Here is a 19,750-nt window from a genome sequence, read left to right on the forward strand (position 1 = left end):
TTTAATATATTTCCTTTCTCGTTCCAATACGACGGGCTGACTTTGCTAAGCTTTACCATTAATTCAATTATTGCACTTTCTTTGATTTTTCATTCCTCGCTGATTACAAAGGAAGTGGGATAGAAAAAAAAGTCTAAACGCAAATTAATTCTAAAACGCCAGACACGCTAACAGAATGCAGAACGCCACTTGTTGTCACTGTGACGCAAACGAGCGCGGACCGCGTTTCCTTCACATTTGGCCGTTCAAGATTCGCGTTCAAGGATAGTTTTGAGTTATGGCACGTCACATGCACCGGGCCATGCGAGTTCCTTTGATCCCATACTCTTTAAACCAGGAAGGCGCCATCGAGCCAGATCACTGCACAATTGTTTAATTACCTTTAGCTCACACAGGATCTCGGCAGCATCCCAGTCCCACCGTGCTTGTGTCTCGAGAGGGCGGCCGTCCAACGGCGTCCATTATTATTCAATTGATTGCATTCTGCAGCCCGTGCGATTTTGCGGATCGTTGCACAACTGCTTCGCATGCCTGTACTAGTGAATGCGTTTAGTGGTTTGATAAATGGCGTTCAATTACTAGCGCTGTCGTAATTCATCGGCTCAAGGCACAACGACGATGGCGTTCTGACGCGAACAAACCCAGAATCTCCCGATACAACGCTACAATAAACAGTAGCGATAACCGTTCCCTGACAATCGAGCAAACTAGGCCAAACGGGCCAAGTTTTTTCCTGTGTGTGTGTATATGATATTCGCGCGTGTCCCGACGGGACCGTGAGAAATCCATGTCTCGAGGGTATAAGCCTCCACCTTCAGCACCGCTCGCACCCATTCATATTGTGTCCCCGCGCTAATCTTCAATGCGCGGTGATCTGATTCAATTAATAATAATTTACGGTTGTAATTGCGACATTTGTCATTTGGAGCTAGTACATTAATCTGTCCCGGACGGCCCGGTGGTGCAGTGCATGGTAGTGCGCTCGGCTAGTGCAACTTGCAGCTGCATAACCTGACGAAACGCAGCGCACAACTCACTGCATCGCCCGGATGCCAACTACTTGGATGACGTAGAAAGCGCAGAAATAAAGTAACAAGACATAAAAACAAATTAACCGTCTTACGGTAACGGTCAAGCTTGTTTTAGCTCGCTTTTATCCCCCCCCCCCCCTCCACCCCCACTTGCTCCATCCCGTTCGGCCCGCGTGCCCTTTTGACCGGGCGACTCAACGACCGTACACTCGATCCATTTTGCAATTACCAGTTGGGATAGAGCTTGTCTTAATCTTACGCCCGTTCGCTTACGATCACGCGAGAGGAGCCGCGAGCGAAGGATTGCATGTTAACTTGAATAAATAGATACTTTAATTAGATACATACACACCGGCACCGTGAGCCCTCCCTACACACAATCGCCCGGTGCAGTTGGATTGCCACCGGCTGATATAGGCCAATGTGCGAAATTCCGTGCCCGTGTCTGTACCGTCGTGTATCCCGCGCGTTGGCATGTTTGATTTCTCTAGGCTTCTTTCTGTTGAAGCCAAACTCAACCCCGACAGATATAAATGAGTCGTAGGCTTTAGGAGTCGCCTTTGCGCGCTTTGAATTTAAATTAATCCACCGATTGTACCCTCGAACCCTAACCAAGCCGGCGAGTGTATCGAGGGGAAATTGGTTTCCCTATCGGGGCCTTCACATCGAACACGGCCTTTCAAGAAGTGTAAGAGGGTCAGCTGAAAGTAAAATCTAATTGCCGTTTTCGATTAATAGAGCGCAGGGTTAGGACCCCCGTTAGGGAGGGAGTAATGCAGTAAATTTGGTTTTTTGTTTTTTTTTTCTAGTCCACGACAAGTCCACCAAGAGGCACGATGCTGCGTCGGACGTTGCACCGTGTACTTACAGTTTAACATTTGACACCGTTTCAGTCGCTTAAACGGTCCTTACTGAGCAATAATAGCAAGTGTTTAATAGTTTAATCACTACGAAGAAAAAGGCGGTGCAGGCGTAATTGAAGACGTATTTGAATTCTGAATGAATCATATCCGCCAACGAGTGGATTTGACTTTTAGTGCTATATTAGCCCCTGTTTGATTGGTGGCAGTAAAAGACACCATGAACACAGCTCTCGCTCTCTGTGCCGTCGAGCGCCACATGCTCGCCACAGCCGAGGCAAAGTCATAAGCAAGTGACATCTCAATTACAACCGGTTACTGTTGAGCGTTCCGTACGCTTCCCTTTGTTCCAGCCCCTACCAAGACCAAGTAGATCAGAGCGTTCCCCCATTGGAGGTAGCCACAAAAAAGGCAAACTATAAACATCTAATAAATTAAATTATGTTCCATCATCGCTAACACCAGCGTCAATATAAGTCGTGGTGGCGGTGTTTTGAAAGTGCATCCGCAAGAGCACTCGCAACCTTTCTGCTGCTGAGCTTACAACTTCTTATTCCTGCTCTATTATCAACCGCCCCGAACCCCGATGCCGCCCAAGCAAATCAACGACCGGCCCAACCTTAACGAGTCCCGAACGCTTCTTCTTCTGCTTCTGCTCGTTCGCGGAAATTTATAAACCTAATAACCGCATAAAATAACACCGCTACCACCACCGACCACGGTTCCCTTTCGCCCGGCCAACCTCTGAAGACACTGCGCCACACAGATGACTGATGTTTCTGTAAATAACCACATCCAATTACGCGAGCGCGAATACTACCCCTTACGTCGTGGATGCGTTTGCGTTGCCTCTTGCCCAGTTCTTTTGCTTCGTATGCGCTCGTATACGTACGTACGTTGTCTATCACTCTCAATATGCTCAGCACGGGTGGTCATAAAACTTCACATCGACGTAGGTCGCGAGATAGCGACCGCGCGGCGCAAACAAGATCAATGCGCTTTTGCTGCCTTCGCAGTGTGTGGATCGTCCCGGTGCCCCTGGTGCCGTGAGACTAGATCGTCTTGATGGACACCTAATGTCTGTAAGATGCAGACGGACCATCTGCACTGGTCTTCCCTCACTAACAAGCTCCACGGCAGTACACTGCCCGGCTGAAAGGTGATAAAACGTTCACTTTGGTGTAATTACAACGCAACCTGCGATCAAACGGAAAGCACACTTTGTTGACCTCCTCTCCTCGCTCGCCTGTCTGGCTGTCCGTTGACCGTCTCCGCGCACACGTACTAATAGAGTAATCAGACCCATCCGTCATCAGCCAAACCGGAGGGGAAGATAAACGCCGCCGCATCGACCGGGTGGGTTCAAGATGACGGTCAATGTGGCATCAAAAAGTCCCCATCAGCCGTGACTCCGTAATAAGGCAGCATACCATGCGGCACTTGTGTTTTGTGCTCGGTAGGCTTTTATGGCTCATTCATTTTAATCACGCCTTCTTCCCGGCGTAGAGAAGTGGACATTCGTTTTGATTACGGCGGAAGTCAAATTCCGGGCCCCGCCACTTATAAAGCGCGGAGGAGGGATCGTGCTTTTTTTTCCTATCTCCTCTGTCACGCTCTCTGTACACAGCTAATGAATTCTGGTGCGCCGGGAAAGGAAACCCATTGCCATTCGGCCCATGTGGCCCCATCCTTTTGATCATCCTTTATGACGGGTTTTCGGCTGATTTGTGCGTTCTAAATCCATCCAGCTGCGAGCGAGTGTCTGTAGGCGGGAAGCAGTCCACCTAAATTCCCCAATAATGGCATCACCAAACACGGCTAATGCGCCATCAATGAGGTGTCAAAACGGTGAATATTTGGAATCCAGTGCCAGCTTTGACCAAAAAAAAAAACAATGTGCAATGTCCACATATGGGAAGGATGTGCGAATTCGTACCATTCCTGAGCCAAGAATGCTTGCTACATATCGTGCTTGCCTGGCCAAAAGTCGCCGGTGATTAATCAATAAATTTCGCGCCCGGCAATTACGCGCCGCAGGTTTGGGACTGGTTCGGCGGCGCATTATGCTCCGATGGCGTAACCACCCGCCAACGAGCGCCGATCGTAAAGCGTGTGTGCGTAGACGCTGCGAGACGTGACTGAAATAACGGAGTCGCGGCCATGCCGCCCAACGCAGCGGGCCCAACAACCGCGCGACCGGACAGCTATCTCCGGCAGGGTGTCTTAATTTCATCCTTTTACGACGCGGTCATATTTCTCGCGAAATGACCAAAACGGCAGTCCGCTCCGGTCCGACTTTGGTCCGCGGGCCGCGCTTCGAAATGGAGACTCGTTAACACGCGAAACACGCTTTAAAGTGGCGATTAAAATTATTGATTGCCGGACGGCAGAGACAAGCAGAAGGGGGAAGCGAAGTGTCATGTCTTTAATGTGAAAAAATACCATATTTGTGTGATGCGTTCCCATCGATCTCCAGGCGCTCTGGTGACGGTGGACAGTTCCCGCCTTCCCCGGCCTGCGGTCAATTGTGTTGAATGGCAAAGGGAACCTAGTAAATCACCCACGGTTACGCGCGCGCGCACACCGCAGTAGAGTCCGATTTCAGACTCCGACTCTTCGGTAATTTGACCTCGGAAACTGAATTCCTCCTCCGGCCGGGAGGATCAGGAAATCAGCGGAACGAGCCCGTTTGTTCGGGACCGGTTGAGTCAGCTCGTTAGATGGTCACGAGTTGGATTTATGCAAATTTGCTTTTTACCCAAACCACCCACACACGCACATGCCCAGGCCCTTCCCGCATCCAACGGCCAACCCATTTCAAATGGCCTCATCCCTTTCTTTCGTACGCTGTCTCTTTTGGGGGCTTTCGTTCAGATTGTATCAATCCAATTCCAAAATCCAACACCCAAACCGAACACCTCTACCGGTCGTGATTGCCCAGAGAGACCATTTGGTGTCATTTGAACCACTCTCAAATAGTCAACCTCGCGCGCACAACCCGTCCGTGGACCGTGTAGAGGGCACGAAAGAACTAATCTATGTCACATAATTCAACTATACTGACACCTCATTACCATTAACTCGTTTGTTTACCGCCATGTTTAACATCAGTCTTCCAGTGTACCATTCGGGTTGCGTCCCTGTGGTCACACTTGGAAAGTGAAATACGTATGGAAAAAAAATCGCCGCAGTTCTACGGATTGACCACTCCATTCGTCTTTTTTGTGCCGCTTTGTGACAACCAGCGTTCTAATGCCGCGCGGTGGAATGTAATTTATGGGCTCCATCCATCGCCGTTCCGGGGACCCAGTGTGCTCTGGCATCCCGAAATTGACCCATCACCCCGCTATGGTCAGTCTGGCTGGCAGGGCCGCGGCACACACACACACAAACGGCCACAGATCGTGCACAAAGTTCTTGTGCACGTGCCCACCTCACCATCCTCGTAGCGTTCTGACCACAAACCCACCCGCTACTATGGAACTCTCCCGACGTTCAGGATCGTGCAGTCGGGTCGGGTCGGTCGGTCGGTGTTGTCTACCGAACCTGTCAAACCATAAATGGATTTTATGCACTCCTGCAGTCCCATTCATTGCCTCGCTCCTTTTCGTGCTTTCCATTTCTTTCGCAGCTACATCTACCCGTTGGACAAAGTCAGCATCAATGAATCATACTCCTCGTCCACCTATTCGAAGCGCGTGTGCAGTGTGGAATCGCTCGAGACATCGACCAACACATGTAAGTACCACTAGGCTAGGCGCCGGCAGTGAACGATTGAATCGTCTCGCGTCTCGCACGCCACAGAACCCCTCTTCCGTACGGCCCAAAATCGATCGTGATCAATTTGCCAACGCAGACCACGCTTGTCTCAATTTGACATCCGATTGATTGACGCGGTCGTGTAGCAGCGGGTTGTAGCGAAAGATTCTACTACCGGTACTAACACAGTAACTGGAAATGTGTGTGAACCTGTCACAAATGCCACTCGCTCGGCGACAGATACAGGTTGTGATACTAATTACTGCTTTCTTGTCCCGCTCTGTTTCTGGGCCTTTCTCTCACCTTCCATCCCGAACTAGCAGCAGATTCCGCCTACGATCAGGCACCGATGATTCCCAACCATAGCTCGCCCGCCATTCGGCCGACGACCCTGGTGGAAGAGGCGGGAACATTCCGGGGCACCGAGGTAACGCAGGCGACGCTCACACCGGCCGGAGCATTGCTCAAGCTTAACACCTACTCGACCGCGCTGCTAATCCCCGAAGGGGCCATTCCGAAGCACCAGCGGCACAACGTGGTCCTCTCGATCGTGCGCGACGACAAGCATCACGTGCCGGTACCGACCGGGCCCCGCTCAACCTACCTCAGCCCGGTAGTGTTCTGTGGGCCGGTCGATACGAAAGTAAATAAACCGATCGTCATGAAGCTGCCGCACTGTGCCGAGAACCTTTCGAACTGGGCCTTTTCGCTGTACAGCGCCCCGGACAATGTGACCGCGTGGAGCAAGGTCGTGACCATCGGCGAGGAGACGATCAACACACCGGCGCTGGTGCAGATCGATAAGCGGTACGCGTACGTACTGACCGAAGCGTTCGGCAAGTACGTGCTGGTGGGCGAATCGGCCACCGACATTCAGGAGCGGGTCGCCTGCAAAAAGCTGCGGCTCTTTATGTGCGGTCCGTCAACCATTCCCGAGTTTTCCGATGTTAGTTTGCGGATCTACATCGTGGAAGATAACCCCGGGGCCGAGGAGCGGTGTCGACACTGCGAGCAAGAGATCGGCGGTGTAGTGCTCGGTCGCAGCACGGTGTTACACTTTGCCGATGTCGGCCAGGGGCTAATCATCGACATGCAGTGCGTTGGGGGCTGGCGGACGAAGAGTACCAGCGAACGACAGACGATACCGTTCTCGCACGTGTGGAACAGCAACTGTACCGCACTGCACTGCAGCTTTACGCTCTGTCGGACGGAGCACGACAAGTGTGACTTCAAGATCGAAGTGCAGGCAACGCAGGATTGCGGATCGTTGGAGAGTCTCAGCGCGGTTGGTGCGCCGGCCACGATGAGCATCTCGTCGTTCGTCCCGATGCCAAAGGTGGGCCACTGTCAGCATTCATCCAGCTCCTTCGAAACGATGACCATTTGCAGCGTCGGGTCGGGATCGGGCGATCACACCAACGTGCTCGCTACCGATCGTTTCCGGCTATCGAAGGACGTCAAGCGGAAGCTGTGCCGTTGCCTCGACCCACCGACCCAGAAACGGAACGATTGGCGCATGCTGGCGGCCCACCTCAACGTTGACCGGTACCTCACGTACTTCGCCACTCGGCCCTCACCCACCGACCAGATCCTCGACCTGTGGGAGTGTCGCAATCGCGAGCTGAACGCTCTGCAGCAACTGATCGAGATCTGTCGAACGATGGAACGACCGGATGCGGTCGCAATACTCGAACAGATCCACCATGCGCCCTGGGTGTAGGTTCCGACCGTCATATGCTCATTACGATGGCTACGGTGGCTGCCCCGAACTACGCGGAAGCCACACCAGAACTAACGAATAACCAAGCGATGGCTGCGATATAGGTCAAGTCACTCTTTATAAATATTTATAATTCATTATCTCCAAACGGACACCGCTCGGTCGGTCGGTCTGTCAGCGTTGCACCAGCCGTTTTGCGAATGACTGACAGGCGGTCTGTCCTGGAACCGCTCCCGAACAACCCTATCCCTTTGCTCCTTCTACAACCCCATCCCCAACTGAACAATCCTATCGGACAATCTTTTATTAACTCTACCACTGCTGCTGCGGACGATAGCCAACCCCGACCGTCGCTCTCGCTCTGCACGGGTTGTCGGATGTCATTTACTGACACGGTACGGATGCGAGGCGTCATTGTACTGATTGCAATTGCACGATGTTACGATGCACGGTGATTGCACGGCATTGCAGCAGCCACCAAGACGACGCTGGCCAGCACAGAAGGAGGGTCCTGTCCGTTCGGAAATGCCTTTCGAATCGTGAAGTTCAGAGGCGGAGAGGTTAGCTGAAAGGTTAGTTTTGCGAATGGGAATGTGTTACATACTACGGGCGGCCAATGCAGCGGGGGTTAACCTGCAGAGACAGTTGGACCACCGCGCAAAGCTGTTTCTTTTACTTTTTTCGTTTTTTTTTTTTTGTAATCCGTATAATCTAGCATAGCTGTGTCTGTTGCTTTACTCGTGCACCGAAAAACATACAATTAATCTCAAACAGACATACAACAGACTGTATCCCTCAGTCACAGAAGTTCACTAGGAAATGGCTAGGAAAATTGATCCGTTTTGATAGAGAATATTGTCGTGCACAAGCACTCTGGAATCAATCCGGAATCATATCATAGCTCGATGGTGGATTTTACTAGGATGATTTTATAACTCTCTCCAGCATGTCATCAGACGGGACATTTTCTTAAAAATTACCGGCATTTCTCAAGGCATCGCTTGCAAAAGGCACACCTGTCTCCTACTACCACACCTGTAGACCTGCTGTGTCTCCACACCTGTAGACCATACTACCATACTATACCGCGTGGTACAGCATAGAGTGAAAGGAAACCAATAGAGTTAATACATAAGACTGAACAAATTGGTGTACAGGAGCAAGCGCGTACACGCATGATAATTACGCGCAGTTGAAATGGCATTCTGCGCATCCAATAATGCTAGACCAGAAGGAACTATACCAAAAGAGAACGCATGGAACCGCGCATTATGCAGGAGTTCTGAGAGACCGATCGTCACAATGTGCGATTGTGTGAGATACTATCGGTTTAAGTTCTTACCATACGGAGGCGAGATGTATTATAATGTTTTGCGAACTGTCGAAGGCAGCCTGCGTCCAGTGTCCTTCTCCACGAAAATGAATGTGTGTTGAATGCGTTTGTTTCTATTGTACTGTAATGTGTAGTGTATTTTTAAGCAACCGAGTAGCGTCGGAGTTTGTCTCGGTCTCAAAAAGAAGTTCCAGTGTAGAACGAAACGAAACTATGTTAAAGCTGATTTTATGTAAATTTGTTTCTCTCTCTCTCTAACATACAACATCGGATTTAGCTACCCGTGGTTAGTACGTGCATTATATGCGCACAATTGATTCCTTACCCATCCATCGTCTTGTACCATATACTCTATGTAGTGTCTAGGGGAAAAAAAAACGACGAGCAACGAGAAACAAACTGTAACAACGATTAGCCGAGGATAAAGGGAGAACCAGAAACGTGATAAAATGTTTAAAATATTTTGTTCGTTTTTTCTTACTCCGGTTCGGTTCAGGCATTCTCTGCTCTAAAAACATTAGTTTGTACCTTTAAATGTGACGTATGCATTTACAAAAAAGGACTAATTTAAACGATACTTTTCATTCGATGGTTCGATGTAGTTATGGTCAAAATGGCTGAGGAATTACAATCAAAGATTTGAGTTGAATTCTGAGTTTTTTTTTAGTAATGAAGATGGAAATAGTGAAGTACGTCCTGACGACTTGTTATGACCACTTCGAATAACTTCGCGTTTTCTTCTTTTTACTTGGCTCTTCAACGTCGAGTGATCTTGGCCTGCCATTTCTGGCTTTCCTTGACTTGATTTTACCCAGTCTTCCGTGTGGAGAAGCGGCCCGGATGGTTTTTGATCAACGGCCCTGCCTCGGCCACCGGACCGCTCCAACGACAACCTCTCCTCACAGGTGAATAAACCACATGGCAAGGTAAGGGATCTGAGCATCCTTTTAAGCGGTAAAAATATCCTGGACAAGATAGACAAGGTCAAACAAAACTCTCTATCCATGAAAGGGAGAAAGTCGTCCATGTGACAGTTAGTCGGATTTAGTGACTAACGACGATTGTAAAATGTGTGTTGAAAGGCCTTTTAAATCATTCTATAACCATTATGGTATATGAGCAGAGTATAAAGGGCCACACAGATTTAAAACAAAATGAACATTTATTTTTAGAGCATCCATAGTTAAGGCCTCAACTAACTAGAATGCACTTACGGTTCCACTCCAAATCTGGCCTGTTTAACTCGGATTTCTATTACGAAGAAATGGAATCGTCGGCTCCACATGGAACCGTTCGGAATCGTCCTCAACCGTCGAAACCTTCAGAACCTTTCGGAACTGTCCTAAAACGGTTTCGAATGGTGCGTTTCGTCGGATTTTGTTTGGAATCGTTCGGGACCAGTTCCTCTTCTTTGCCAATTTAGCCCATCTATTCAGTGGCGGATCAACCAAGGAGCGGAAGGAGCGACCACTCGGGGCCTCGAAACTCAGGAGGGCCTCATCGGTAAGGGAAGTTCTGTTGTTTCCCTCTAAAATCACAATTACAGGGGCCACAACTGCCATTCCGCTCGGGGCCTCCAAATATCTTGACCCAGCACTGCATCTATTGTGGTAGCTTCTAAAGGGTCGCCCGAAAAGGGCAGGCAATTTTTTTTTGAAGAATTCTGTAATTCTCTGCTCAAGCTAAATGTTATCCATTTTATTGTCGGTCGTTAGTTAGTCTATTTTTGTAATGCATACGCTACAGGAAACGAAATCCTTATCGAACTTAACGAAATTGCCTTTTCCTAGTTTTTACGATAGGTTTAACATGTTCTCGCTTCTATTACGACCCTTGCTTGCTGACGTTCGAATGTTTCCCAGTTCCGCTCTAGCTCTTAAGTAGAAATAGCGTTTAAAGCAACGAATGAATTCCCCACGTGTGTTGTATGATTGCTTATTTCACAGTTGTACGTACTCTCGCAATGTGTAACATGTTAGAAAGTTCTTACTATTAGTTGATGCTAACGAGTCGAGAGGCTAATGAGTGGAACGTCCTTTTCTGTGCGTATGTGATTCATCATGGTACCAGAAGACAAGGCAACCGAGTAAAACGCCCCAACAGGGGCACAAGTGGGGATGCTTCGCCTCGAAGAGGGATGCTGCTGATTGCTTCAAGAATTCAAGTGCCAAGAGGAATCTTTTTGTTTCCCACTGACAAAAAAACCAACGTATTTTGTTCCTTTTCCTATCACATCCACTCACTCGGTGTGTGCTGTACTAACGAACAAACGCCGTTCGCTTAGATTGTCCCGGCATCCTTCCGTGTCCTTTAGCGACATTCAAGGCAACGTCACAAGGACAATGCACAAGAGCGGTGGTGGCATTGTATTGCAGCTCAAACATCATATTTCGCTCCCTTCTTCCGGTCTGGCTGTTGGCTGGTCCCTTCTTGGACACGTGCTACACAAATCAACCAGCATCTCCCAGCATCGCCCGTGCTTCCACTTCCGGCCACCCAGCAGGCACCCGATGGCAATTAACTCAGCTGGAAACGAAATTAATTGTAAAACCGCACCGCGCATCGGTACCGCAACCGCATTGTGTGCACATGCATGCAACAATGAGTAAAACAAAGCGTCCCGGACAGAAATATGAGCATAAATTGTCAATAAATTGCGGAATGCATACATTCCTTGTCGCTGTGTCCTGCATCCCATCGGTGTCCTGCGTTGTCGGCGGGAATGCCATTGCCTACACGGCAAGGATACAATTTAAAATGCGCTTTTTAGTTTGCTTCCTTTTTTTTTTGTTTGCGCCACTCACAATACCTATTGTGTACGCGGACACTGCCGTGGCTTAAAAGTTGCAAAGTAGGGTGATGATGCGTTTCCGAGTGTCCCGTATCGTTTGTCTTTTTGCTCTCGCTGCTGTTATTCATTAGTTATTCATGTGCCGCAAAAAACCGGGCCCGTAGTGCAGTGAAAAAGTGTTTAGCTACATACATTTGCATTCGTTGGATTGAGCTAAAATGTATTCTATTAGAGAACAGTTTGAACAATGGCAACATTGGTGACATTTTGACCGGAAGGAATACGTTCAGCCTCGATGGTTTCGATGAGCCATTAGCTGAAAACCTCCCGCTCCGGGTTTTCTCCTCTGGGCTAGGTCGCGGTTGATGGAAATTGATTTATGGGCGATTTTCCATAATCGATGACAGTATCGAAAGATAATATTTTCACATTAAATACTGCTGTTCCGGGCCGTGGCAGGAGGCTGGGCTGGATAGGTTGGAAGGTGTAGGAAGTTCAGCAAATGGAATACTACCGGTGCTGCACTCGACTAGGCAGGACCCGGGCAGGACAATAGAGCAGCAGACCAATAGAAAGGATTAAGAGCCGAAAAAACACACACACACACACATACGCACTTGCGTTCGTGCGTAAATGCGGGTCGGTCCATCAGACTAATAGCAGCATAAAATAGTGCAAATAAATAGGAAACGTTTCGGGCCTATGTTTCGGTTCTGTACCAACAGTTGATGCGTAACGAACATGACGCACCCGGACACACGATGAGCATAATTAAATCGACATCCGCGTAGTGAACCGGAACGCGTGGTCAGACGCCCAACACGCCAAAAGGGAGGCACTCAACGGGGTGGTGTTGCGACAAGTGGTGTACGAAACGCCACCGCTGTGTGTGTGGGTTGTTCAGCTGGGGAGTTTTGTAAATCCGGTAGCAGTTGTCCTACGGGACAGCTTCACCATATGTGTGTAGATATACTCGAATTCTTGTGTAAGTAGTTTCCCATAGCTATGTATGTGTAATCGATAGGAATGTGCTACCGTAACGATTGATATGCATATACATTTAATATACCGGCTCGTAGAGGCATATACATATATATATTTGTTATAAAATATAATCGAAAACTATACCGTGTAACTCTTGTGATGGTGGTTTTGAGCTACTTTCCCTTCCGAAACAGATTTTTGAAAAAAGTAAGTATTGCTAAGGTAAATATGTTCTTCGGAGATTCGGCCTGTACTGCAAACAAATTAGAACGTACGCCTTTATTTATAATAGTGATATATACTCTGTTAAAGAAATACAGTGCCTCATACGAAAGTTCAGACACCTTGCACGACATTGAGGACAAATTTGTTACCCTTAGACCAGGACGATCGTGATTCTTTTTGCACACCTTTCCATCAATTTTCCGTTATTGTTTATTAAAAATAATTCAAATGTTTTGAAAATTAGTATTTGTACTGAAATGAATTATTTTTAATTTTTAATTGAAATATTCACTTATAGCTCTCTTTTACAAAAAGTTCAATTGTAAAAATACTTGTACTTTTTTTAAAATGTGAGTGTTTAGAGTAACATTATTTGAAATTCATTTAATTTAGAAGCATCAGTAATGTGTTACTCGGTGTCAATTTTCATAAATAAGGCAATTCTATTCTTTATTACACTAAAAGAATGACAGAGCCCCAACAACTACGGGAATTATCTCTAGGGATATTTTTAAGGAAAGTCCTATAGCTCTTAAAAGATAGCTACACAAAGGAGATTTCCCGTTATGCAGATAACATTAAAATATTTTTTTATAATCATTGACTCGCAATGAAAGACGGCCCCAACCTTATCGCCGGCAATTTATTCGCCAAAAAAAATTACGGCGATTAAGCTCGACAGTGAGCATAGGTAAACAATTTTCCCAAAAAAAAATAAGAATCTTTCTAGGAGAGATGGTTTACATAAAAATATATATTGGGCCAAGGAAATGGAAACAAATGGCACAGAAATTCTTTACAGAAAAAGTTTTTTTCTTTATTGTTCTGTTCTAATAAACAAAACCCCTATTAAATCAATTCTTAACAGGTTGAATGCATTAATTAGAGATATCCCTAACTCGTCCGTTGTTCCATGCATTTGGCTCTGATGGGTTGGGTTCTCTCTCTTTTCTTATCCTAATCGACATCTTAACCCACATATGCAAGTAATTTCTGGATTACTATGGTTACTTGCTATTGGGATTTGAACCCCGGTCCTATCTTGTGAGGAGTGGTGCCGCCATCACATCTCCCCAATGTACCCACAAATTAAAGGCAATTTGTGAAATATTTTGAAAAATAATAGTTTCACTAATCCTTGTAATAATCATCAAATAAAAATACAAGATCGAAAAAAAATAATTGCAAATCGTCCTTAACGTGCAGCAATTGTTCGATTTCAATGTGTCCGGATTGCCGTTTGAGGCACTGTATTTGTCCGATTTCGGAACGTTGCGCGCTGACTGTGTTGATGAGTAGCCGATACTACTGCGGTAAGTTATTTTCAACGAGTTCAAAAAACCGTTATCTTCCAAATTCTCATCGGGTTAGCTAACCTCAGGAAAGGAATATTGATAAAAGTAAGGAAGCATAAAAAGTAGTTCAGAACTCACCAGTTTTAACAATTTATTCGTTTGGGTGCCCTTCATTAGTGCTGTAACGAGTAGATTTTACACACTACAACATCACATACCAAGTCTCCGGCAAACGGTTGCTAAGCAACGTAAAGCCGGCACCAGGCTACAGGACGATATATAACGCTATTGTCGCTCTATCGGACGCTTTTAGCAACGACAATCTTGCTATCGACAAAATCTGCTTGGGTGACTAGGTTATAATCGTTATCTCACAAACGGGTAAGTAAAAAAACCGTCGCTCTATCATGTAACAGCAAATTTCTTTTTCATTGTTTATCTGCAGTGTATCCGAAGTTCGTATACAATATGGCAGAACTTGCTCTATCGCAACAGCCGTGTGCTTTGGCGAAGTCGCAAGGTTCGCCACAACCAAACGAACCTTTCACCGTCAACGATCTTGATCCGACGATTCGAGAAGCATTCCCCAAGCTGAAAGCCTTCAATAAGATACAGCTGGCAGTCGCTAAAACCGTTATGCAAACAGACGATTCAATCGTCGTTAACGCACCCACCGGTTCAGGCAAGACCGTGATCCTTGAGCTTGCCATGACTAAGCTTGCCCGGGAAGCAAGAGACAGCGCGTTCCGAATCCTGTACCTAGCGCCGACACGTTCGCTCTGTGCGGAAAAGTTTCAAGACTGGAAGGTACGCTTCGCTCCTCTCGGCATAAGTTGCATTCAGTTCGATGGCGATAACGCGGTCGAGGATGTTGGCAAGCTCAATAGCCATCGGCTTATTTTAAGCACACCAGAAAAATGGGAAGTTTTCACGCGGCACTGGGATGATCAGAATGTGGGATCCGTACTACGTGCCATCCGGTTGCTTTTGATTGACGAAATTCAAATCATCAGTGATAGCGAACGGGGTTCGAATCTGGAGCTGGTAGTGTCCCGCATGAAGTACATCGATTCAAGGCTCCGTAGAGAGCAACCAAACATTAGCGACGTACCGGAATCTATTCGATTCATTGCCGTTTCTGCCTGTATCCCCAATGTGGATGATTTTGCAGCGTGGCTCAAAAACGACCGAAACGTGGTTCCGTTCTCGTTCGATGAAACTAACCGGACGACGAAAATCGAGCGCCATGTGCTAAACTTTCCTAGTGCTTCGAATCCGTATAGGTTCGAAATGAATCTCAACTACAAACTGCCGGCGATCATTGATCAATATTCGCGCCAGAAACCAACCCTGGTCTTTTGTATGTCACGTAAAAGCGTAGAATCGACCGCAAAATTTCTTGCCCGATCGAACCTAAAGCGAAGCATTCCGGTAGAACCAACGCTTAACGAACTGGCAGACAATTTGGCAAACAGAAGCTTGCAGGAGTGTGTCACGAAAGGTGTCGCTTACCATCATGCCGGTTTGCTGCACAACGATCGTAACCAGATCGAAAACCACTTCCGCGCCGGACATATAGCTGTCCTTTGCTGTACCAGCACCCTCTGCATGGGTGTCAATCTGCCCGCTTACCTGGTGATTATCAAGTCCACGTTTAACCACGTGGGCAAGGATTACACCGACAACTACATCCTGCAGATGATCGGCCGTGCCGGACGAGCCGAGTACAACGAGGCTGGTGTAGCGGTCATACTGACGACGGACGCGAATCTGGCACGTTATCGAAAGATTGTTACCGAAACGATCCCGATCGAGTCGCAGCTGCGGAAGAAGCTTCCGGAGCTACTAAACTCCGAGATAGCTCACGGCATCATATACGACCAGCCGGCCGTCATGGAATGGATAAGGTCCACCTTTTTCTACATTCGTGCCCGGCGGAACCCACCACACTATCAGCTGTCCGGCGGGCGGCTTATCGAAGAGGAGATCGAAAAGCTTTGCAACGATACGATAGAATCGCTCGAAGCGAACGAATTGATAGTAAGGCAACGGTCCAATACGATCGCTCCATCGGTCTGCGGCCGATTGATGGCACGCAATCAACTATCCTTTCAAACGATGAAACTGCTTCAGCAGGATATGAACGGTAAGGAAACGCTGGACGAGATGCTTGTCCTCATCACACGAGCCCACGAATTCGCTGAGTACAAGTGTCGCCAAGGGGAGAAAAAGATTCTCAACACCCTTAACGGGCCAACGATCTCTACTTCGTTCTGTGATGGAGGGGACGACCTGGCCACTGGGGTACGGTTCCGCTGGCCTCGACGCATCAGTACGACCGGTGCGAAGGTCTACTGCTTGGTGCAGGCGATATTCGGCAATCTAACCATTCCCGATCACGGTTTGCATCAGGAAGCGGCCAAAATCGTGACCCTTGGAGCACGAATCGCTCGTTTCGTGGTCGGGCTGCTAACCGCCAACCGGGATCAATTCGAATCCGGCTGCTTGCGAGCGCTCGTCAGCGTGACCACATTGTTGCAATGCTTCCACACAAAGCTCTGGGAGGACAGCCCGTTCCTCACCAAGCAGCTCGGACAAATCGGACCAAAGCTCGCGCGTCATTTGGCGGATCGTGGCAAGGTTACGTTCAAAGCCTTGCGCAATTCTGATCCTCGCGAAATTGAGTGCATCCTGAAAAAGCAGCCACCGTTCGGTAACGATATCTTAAGCTTCGTTGGAGGTTTACCTGAGTTTACAATCGAACTGAAGAAGAACGCAACAGATCCGCCCACTTTCACATGTACTGTCGGGCAGAGCAACGTGGACTACGATCCGGAAGTTTCGGTAAGCTTCAGTATTTTGGTAGGTGATTCGGCTAACCGCGTCCTACTGCATCTGGACAACTGTACCGTGGAAAACATACCCGTGATGGGTTGTACATGGCCGTTGACGGTAAAGGACAGCTCTGTCGAATCGCTATCCGCCTACCTTATCTGCCAGAACTGGACAGGGCTGGACTGTTCGCATGTGTTATGGCTAGTGGAGCCACCGGCCATTATCAAACATCGGCAAACTGCTATAACGCACTTCTTTCCAAACACTTCCGCCAACGAAACACACCTGGCAAACCAAACATTTTGCACCGAGAAGCTTGCGGTGCCTTCGGCACTAGAATTATCCCGCATGCGATTGAATGTTTCCCACGCTAATGAATCGTCGTTCCATCCGGTACTGAAACAGTCCACCCTAAACATGTCCGGTTATACAACGAACACTTCCAAACGAAACGAATCGACCACCAGTGTTACGAACGTTAGTAGAACAACCGGTAAGCGATGTGAAGTTCCTGACATGGCCGAGAAGCCTCTTCGTTCCATTTTGAAACCAGCTCCGTGTGTAGTTCCCAACAAACCGCAAGCTATTGCACCGCTAAACATTTCCGTGAGCACAACTATTGGACAGCATCCCACCCGCCTCCAAACGACAGATAAATCCTCAACGCCAGTGGAGTTATTCCGGCAGGATGAGATTCAGTACATCTTTCAGCCGGAAAAGTGCTCGCTAAATTTCACACTCTGCAGCCCGGTTGACGATATTGTGGAGTGCTTCAAGAAGCATATCTTATTTGTGGCCGATCGTACAATCATCCCCGCACTGCCGACCAACCCTCCCACAGCTGATAAAGTGGAGCGAAAAAAGAAAAACTTTGATCTAGGGTCTGCCCGTGATGTGATTTGCTCCGATGACGAGCACTAATTTAGTAATTTACTATTTCGCTTAGTTAAGTAACTAACTTGATGCTATCAAAACTATTTATTGGGTACGTTACACGATAGTATACCGACTTAAAACAAACCCAGCATTATGAAATCAAACCCCTTACCGATAGGATATTAGTATACTGTGTCTGTTTTAATCGGACGCGATACAAACGCGGAAGTCAAATCCTAATTGTCCACCGCTACAAATGTCGAAATCGTTGCAAAGTTCGCACACAAAAATCACCAGCATATTAGTTGTACTTGTCTTTCTCGATTGGTTCGCCAGGAAGTGGGACTGAAACATATGCTTAACACACTATTGGCCCTTCCTTACGCTAGGAATACGCATTGCTTCTATAAAAAAATAAGAAGAGAAAACAGAACAGAAAAGAGCGAAACGTTTACGAATACGTTATTACAGCTATTAGCTTCTATCACGCCCGGTAATATCGTCAGTTGCACGATAAATCTATCTTTATGTTCCTGAAGCTGAAGTTAGTGTAATTCAGCAAAAGCTATTTAGTAGTGGTCCTTTCCTGGGTTCCACTTGTCGCCGTGGATGATATATCGTTATTTTTGGGCTAGGTACATCAAAATTCTCGTCCGTACACAAATGTTCTCCGAGGTATTAAATCTACGTTCAATAAGCTCTCTAAAATAGTGTTTGTGTATGTGTGCCCTGCGTGGGGACATTTCCATGCCAGGGCGCCTGAAGTTAGAGGGGATTTTGAAATGATTACGTTACGTCGTTTTAGATTATTGCTTATACTTTTTTCTGGCATTTCGTTTTCCTTTTTTCGTGTTTTGGCAACCCCTTCTATAGCCCCTCTATTGGGTTATCATTGCTAGGTGCCGTTTTTTAAAGTGTCTTTATCTGCATCGAGGGCTTTGTGGTGATGTGTTTTACGGGTTTTTTTTAAGCAAAAGGACCAATACAGCCCTTTTTATCGAAGCTTTTCCCTTAACCAGTCTTCGGTCATATCGTCAAGCTCGCGAATTTCGTAGTAACGCGTCAAGTCCGCCTCACGCTGCAGTGCCATACGCGTTTTGGCGTACAGCATGCACAGTTCCATCTGACTGTCGCGCGGTGTGTAGAAAATGAAACACATCGGGTACGATATTCGTGAGTCATCGTGGACCATCTTGTAGCTATAGATGATGTAGCGTGGCTGGTGGCTCGGGAGCTGTTCCTGCAGCTCCTCGATCGCTACATCGTCCAGCAGCTCATCCACGGTGACCAGTTGCTTTTCACGATCGATTTTCACTAAAACATACACCATGTTAGTCATCTACCGTACCAAATGTTCACCCGTTATCGATACGTCGAGACGATGATTCATGCACGGGTAGCCGATAACAGTAGCAGCAAAAAAGGCTCGCATCCGTAACCGCGTGGTACTCATACTTACGAATCAAAGCCGTGTTGGTTGCGTTACGTCGAAAGCGAAACTTGCTGATCTCCTCCTTTGCCTCGGGGCTAATATCACAGATCTGCGCTTCGGTCTGTTCAAGCGGAAACGGATGATTAGGAACAATTATCTGAACCCGATGGGGTAGCAAACGGGAAAGTTATCGGTGCGGAACGTCGACTTACCATCGTTGCGGTAGAGTTTGGAAGCAGAAGAACAAACGGTGCCAAATATCACACAATCCAAACGAAATATATAATTGTACGTTCGTTAAATTCAAATAAACTAACCGTGGAATTGCGGTGCGAGCAGTTACCGTACGAGCGATGTTTGAAAGCGCCTCGCCTTGATTCTTTGTTTGTGTTTTGCTTGGTACGCTGGCGTTTTTGTTGTCTTCTTGTGCTTCGATTGTCATTCCGTTTACTACGTCAGTTTGTGTACTTGGCGGATCACGGTATCGGAATGAACACGTTCATTTGGGATAAATAAACGATTTATACATGAAACAAAAGTGTTTAAACGTCTAAAGAGCTTCACAATTCAAATTTATCTGATTTGCAGATATAATAACAAATTCAAACT

At 47.3% G+C, this 19,750-nt stretch overlaps 3 protein-coding genes across 5 annotated transcripts in view; 2 read left to right on the forward strand and 1 right to left on the reverse strand.

The window, feature by feature from the left end:
• LOC118514517 (netrin receptor UNC5C-like) overlaps window positions 1-12,629 on the forward strand; it is a 58,569-nt gene extending 45,940 nt beyond the window's left edge. For 2 of the 3 annotated variants that reach the window (XM_036061481.1, XM_036061483.1), the window contains 2 exons: window positions 5,523-5,629; window positions 5,971-12,629. In XM_036061481.1, coding sequence (XP_035917374.1) covers window positions 5,523-5,629; window positions 5,971-7,370 — 1,507 coding nt within the window. In that variant the 3' untranslated portion in view covers window positions 7,371-12,629. The remainder of the gene's footprint in view (window positions 1-5,522; window positions 5,630-5,970) is intronic. The other variant, XM_036061482.1, reaches the window with a different exon arrangement.
• A 113-nt stretch (window positions 12,630-12,742) lies between these two features.
• On the forward strand, window positions 12,743-17,782 carry LOC118514521 (probable ATP-dependent DNA helicase HFM1). The gene is made up of 2 exons (XM_036061491.1): window positions 12,743-14,379; window positions 14,444-17,782. The coding sequence occupies exon 2, from the start codon at window positions 14,467-14,469 to the stop codon at window positions 17,752-17,754; it is 3,288 nt and encodes a 1,095-aa protein (XP_035917384.1). The 5' UTR covers window positions 12,743-14,379; window positions 14,444-14,466; the 3' UTR covers window positions 17,755-17,782.
• On the reverse strand, window positions 17,776-19,562 carry LOC118514580 (glia maturation factor gamma). Its single transcript, XM_036061582.1, has 3 exons — window positions 19,354-19,562; window positions 19,169-19,262; window positions 17,776-19,023 (listed from the first exon to the last, which is right to left on the reverse strand). The coding sequence occupies exons 1-3, from the start codon at window positions 19,354-19,356 to the stop codon at window positions 18,704-18,706; spliced, it is 417 nt and encodes a 138-aa protein (XP_035917475.1). The 5' UTR covers window positions 19,357-19,562; the 3' UTR covers window positions 17,776-18,703.
• Window positions 19,563-19,750: the final 188 nt, after the last annotated feature.

Source organism: Anopheles stephensi, chromosome 3, assembly GCF_013141755.1.
Source record: "Anopheles stephensi strain Indian chromosome 3, UCI_ANSTEP_V1.0, whole genome shotgun sequence".
Lineage (NCBI taxonomy): Eukaryota > Metazoa > Arthropoda > Insecta > Diptera > Culicidae > Anopheles > Anopheles stephensi.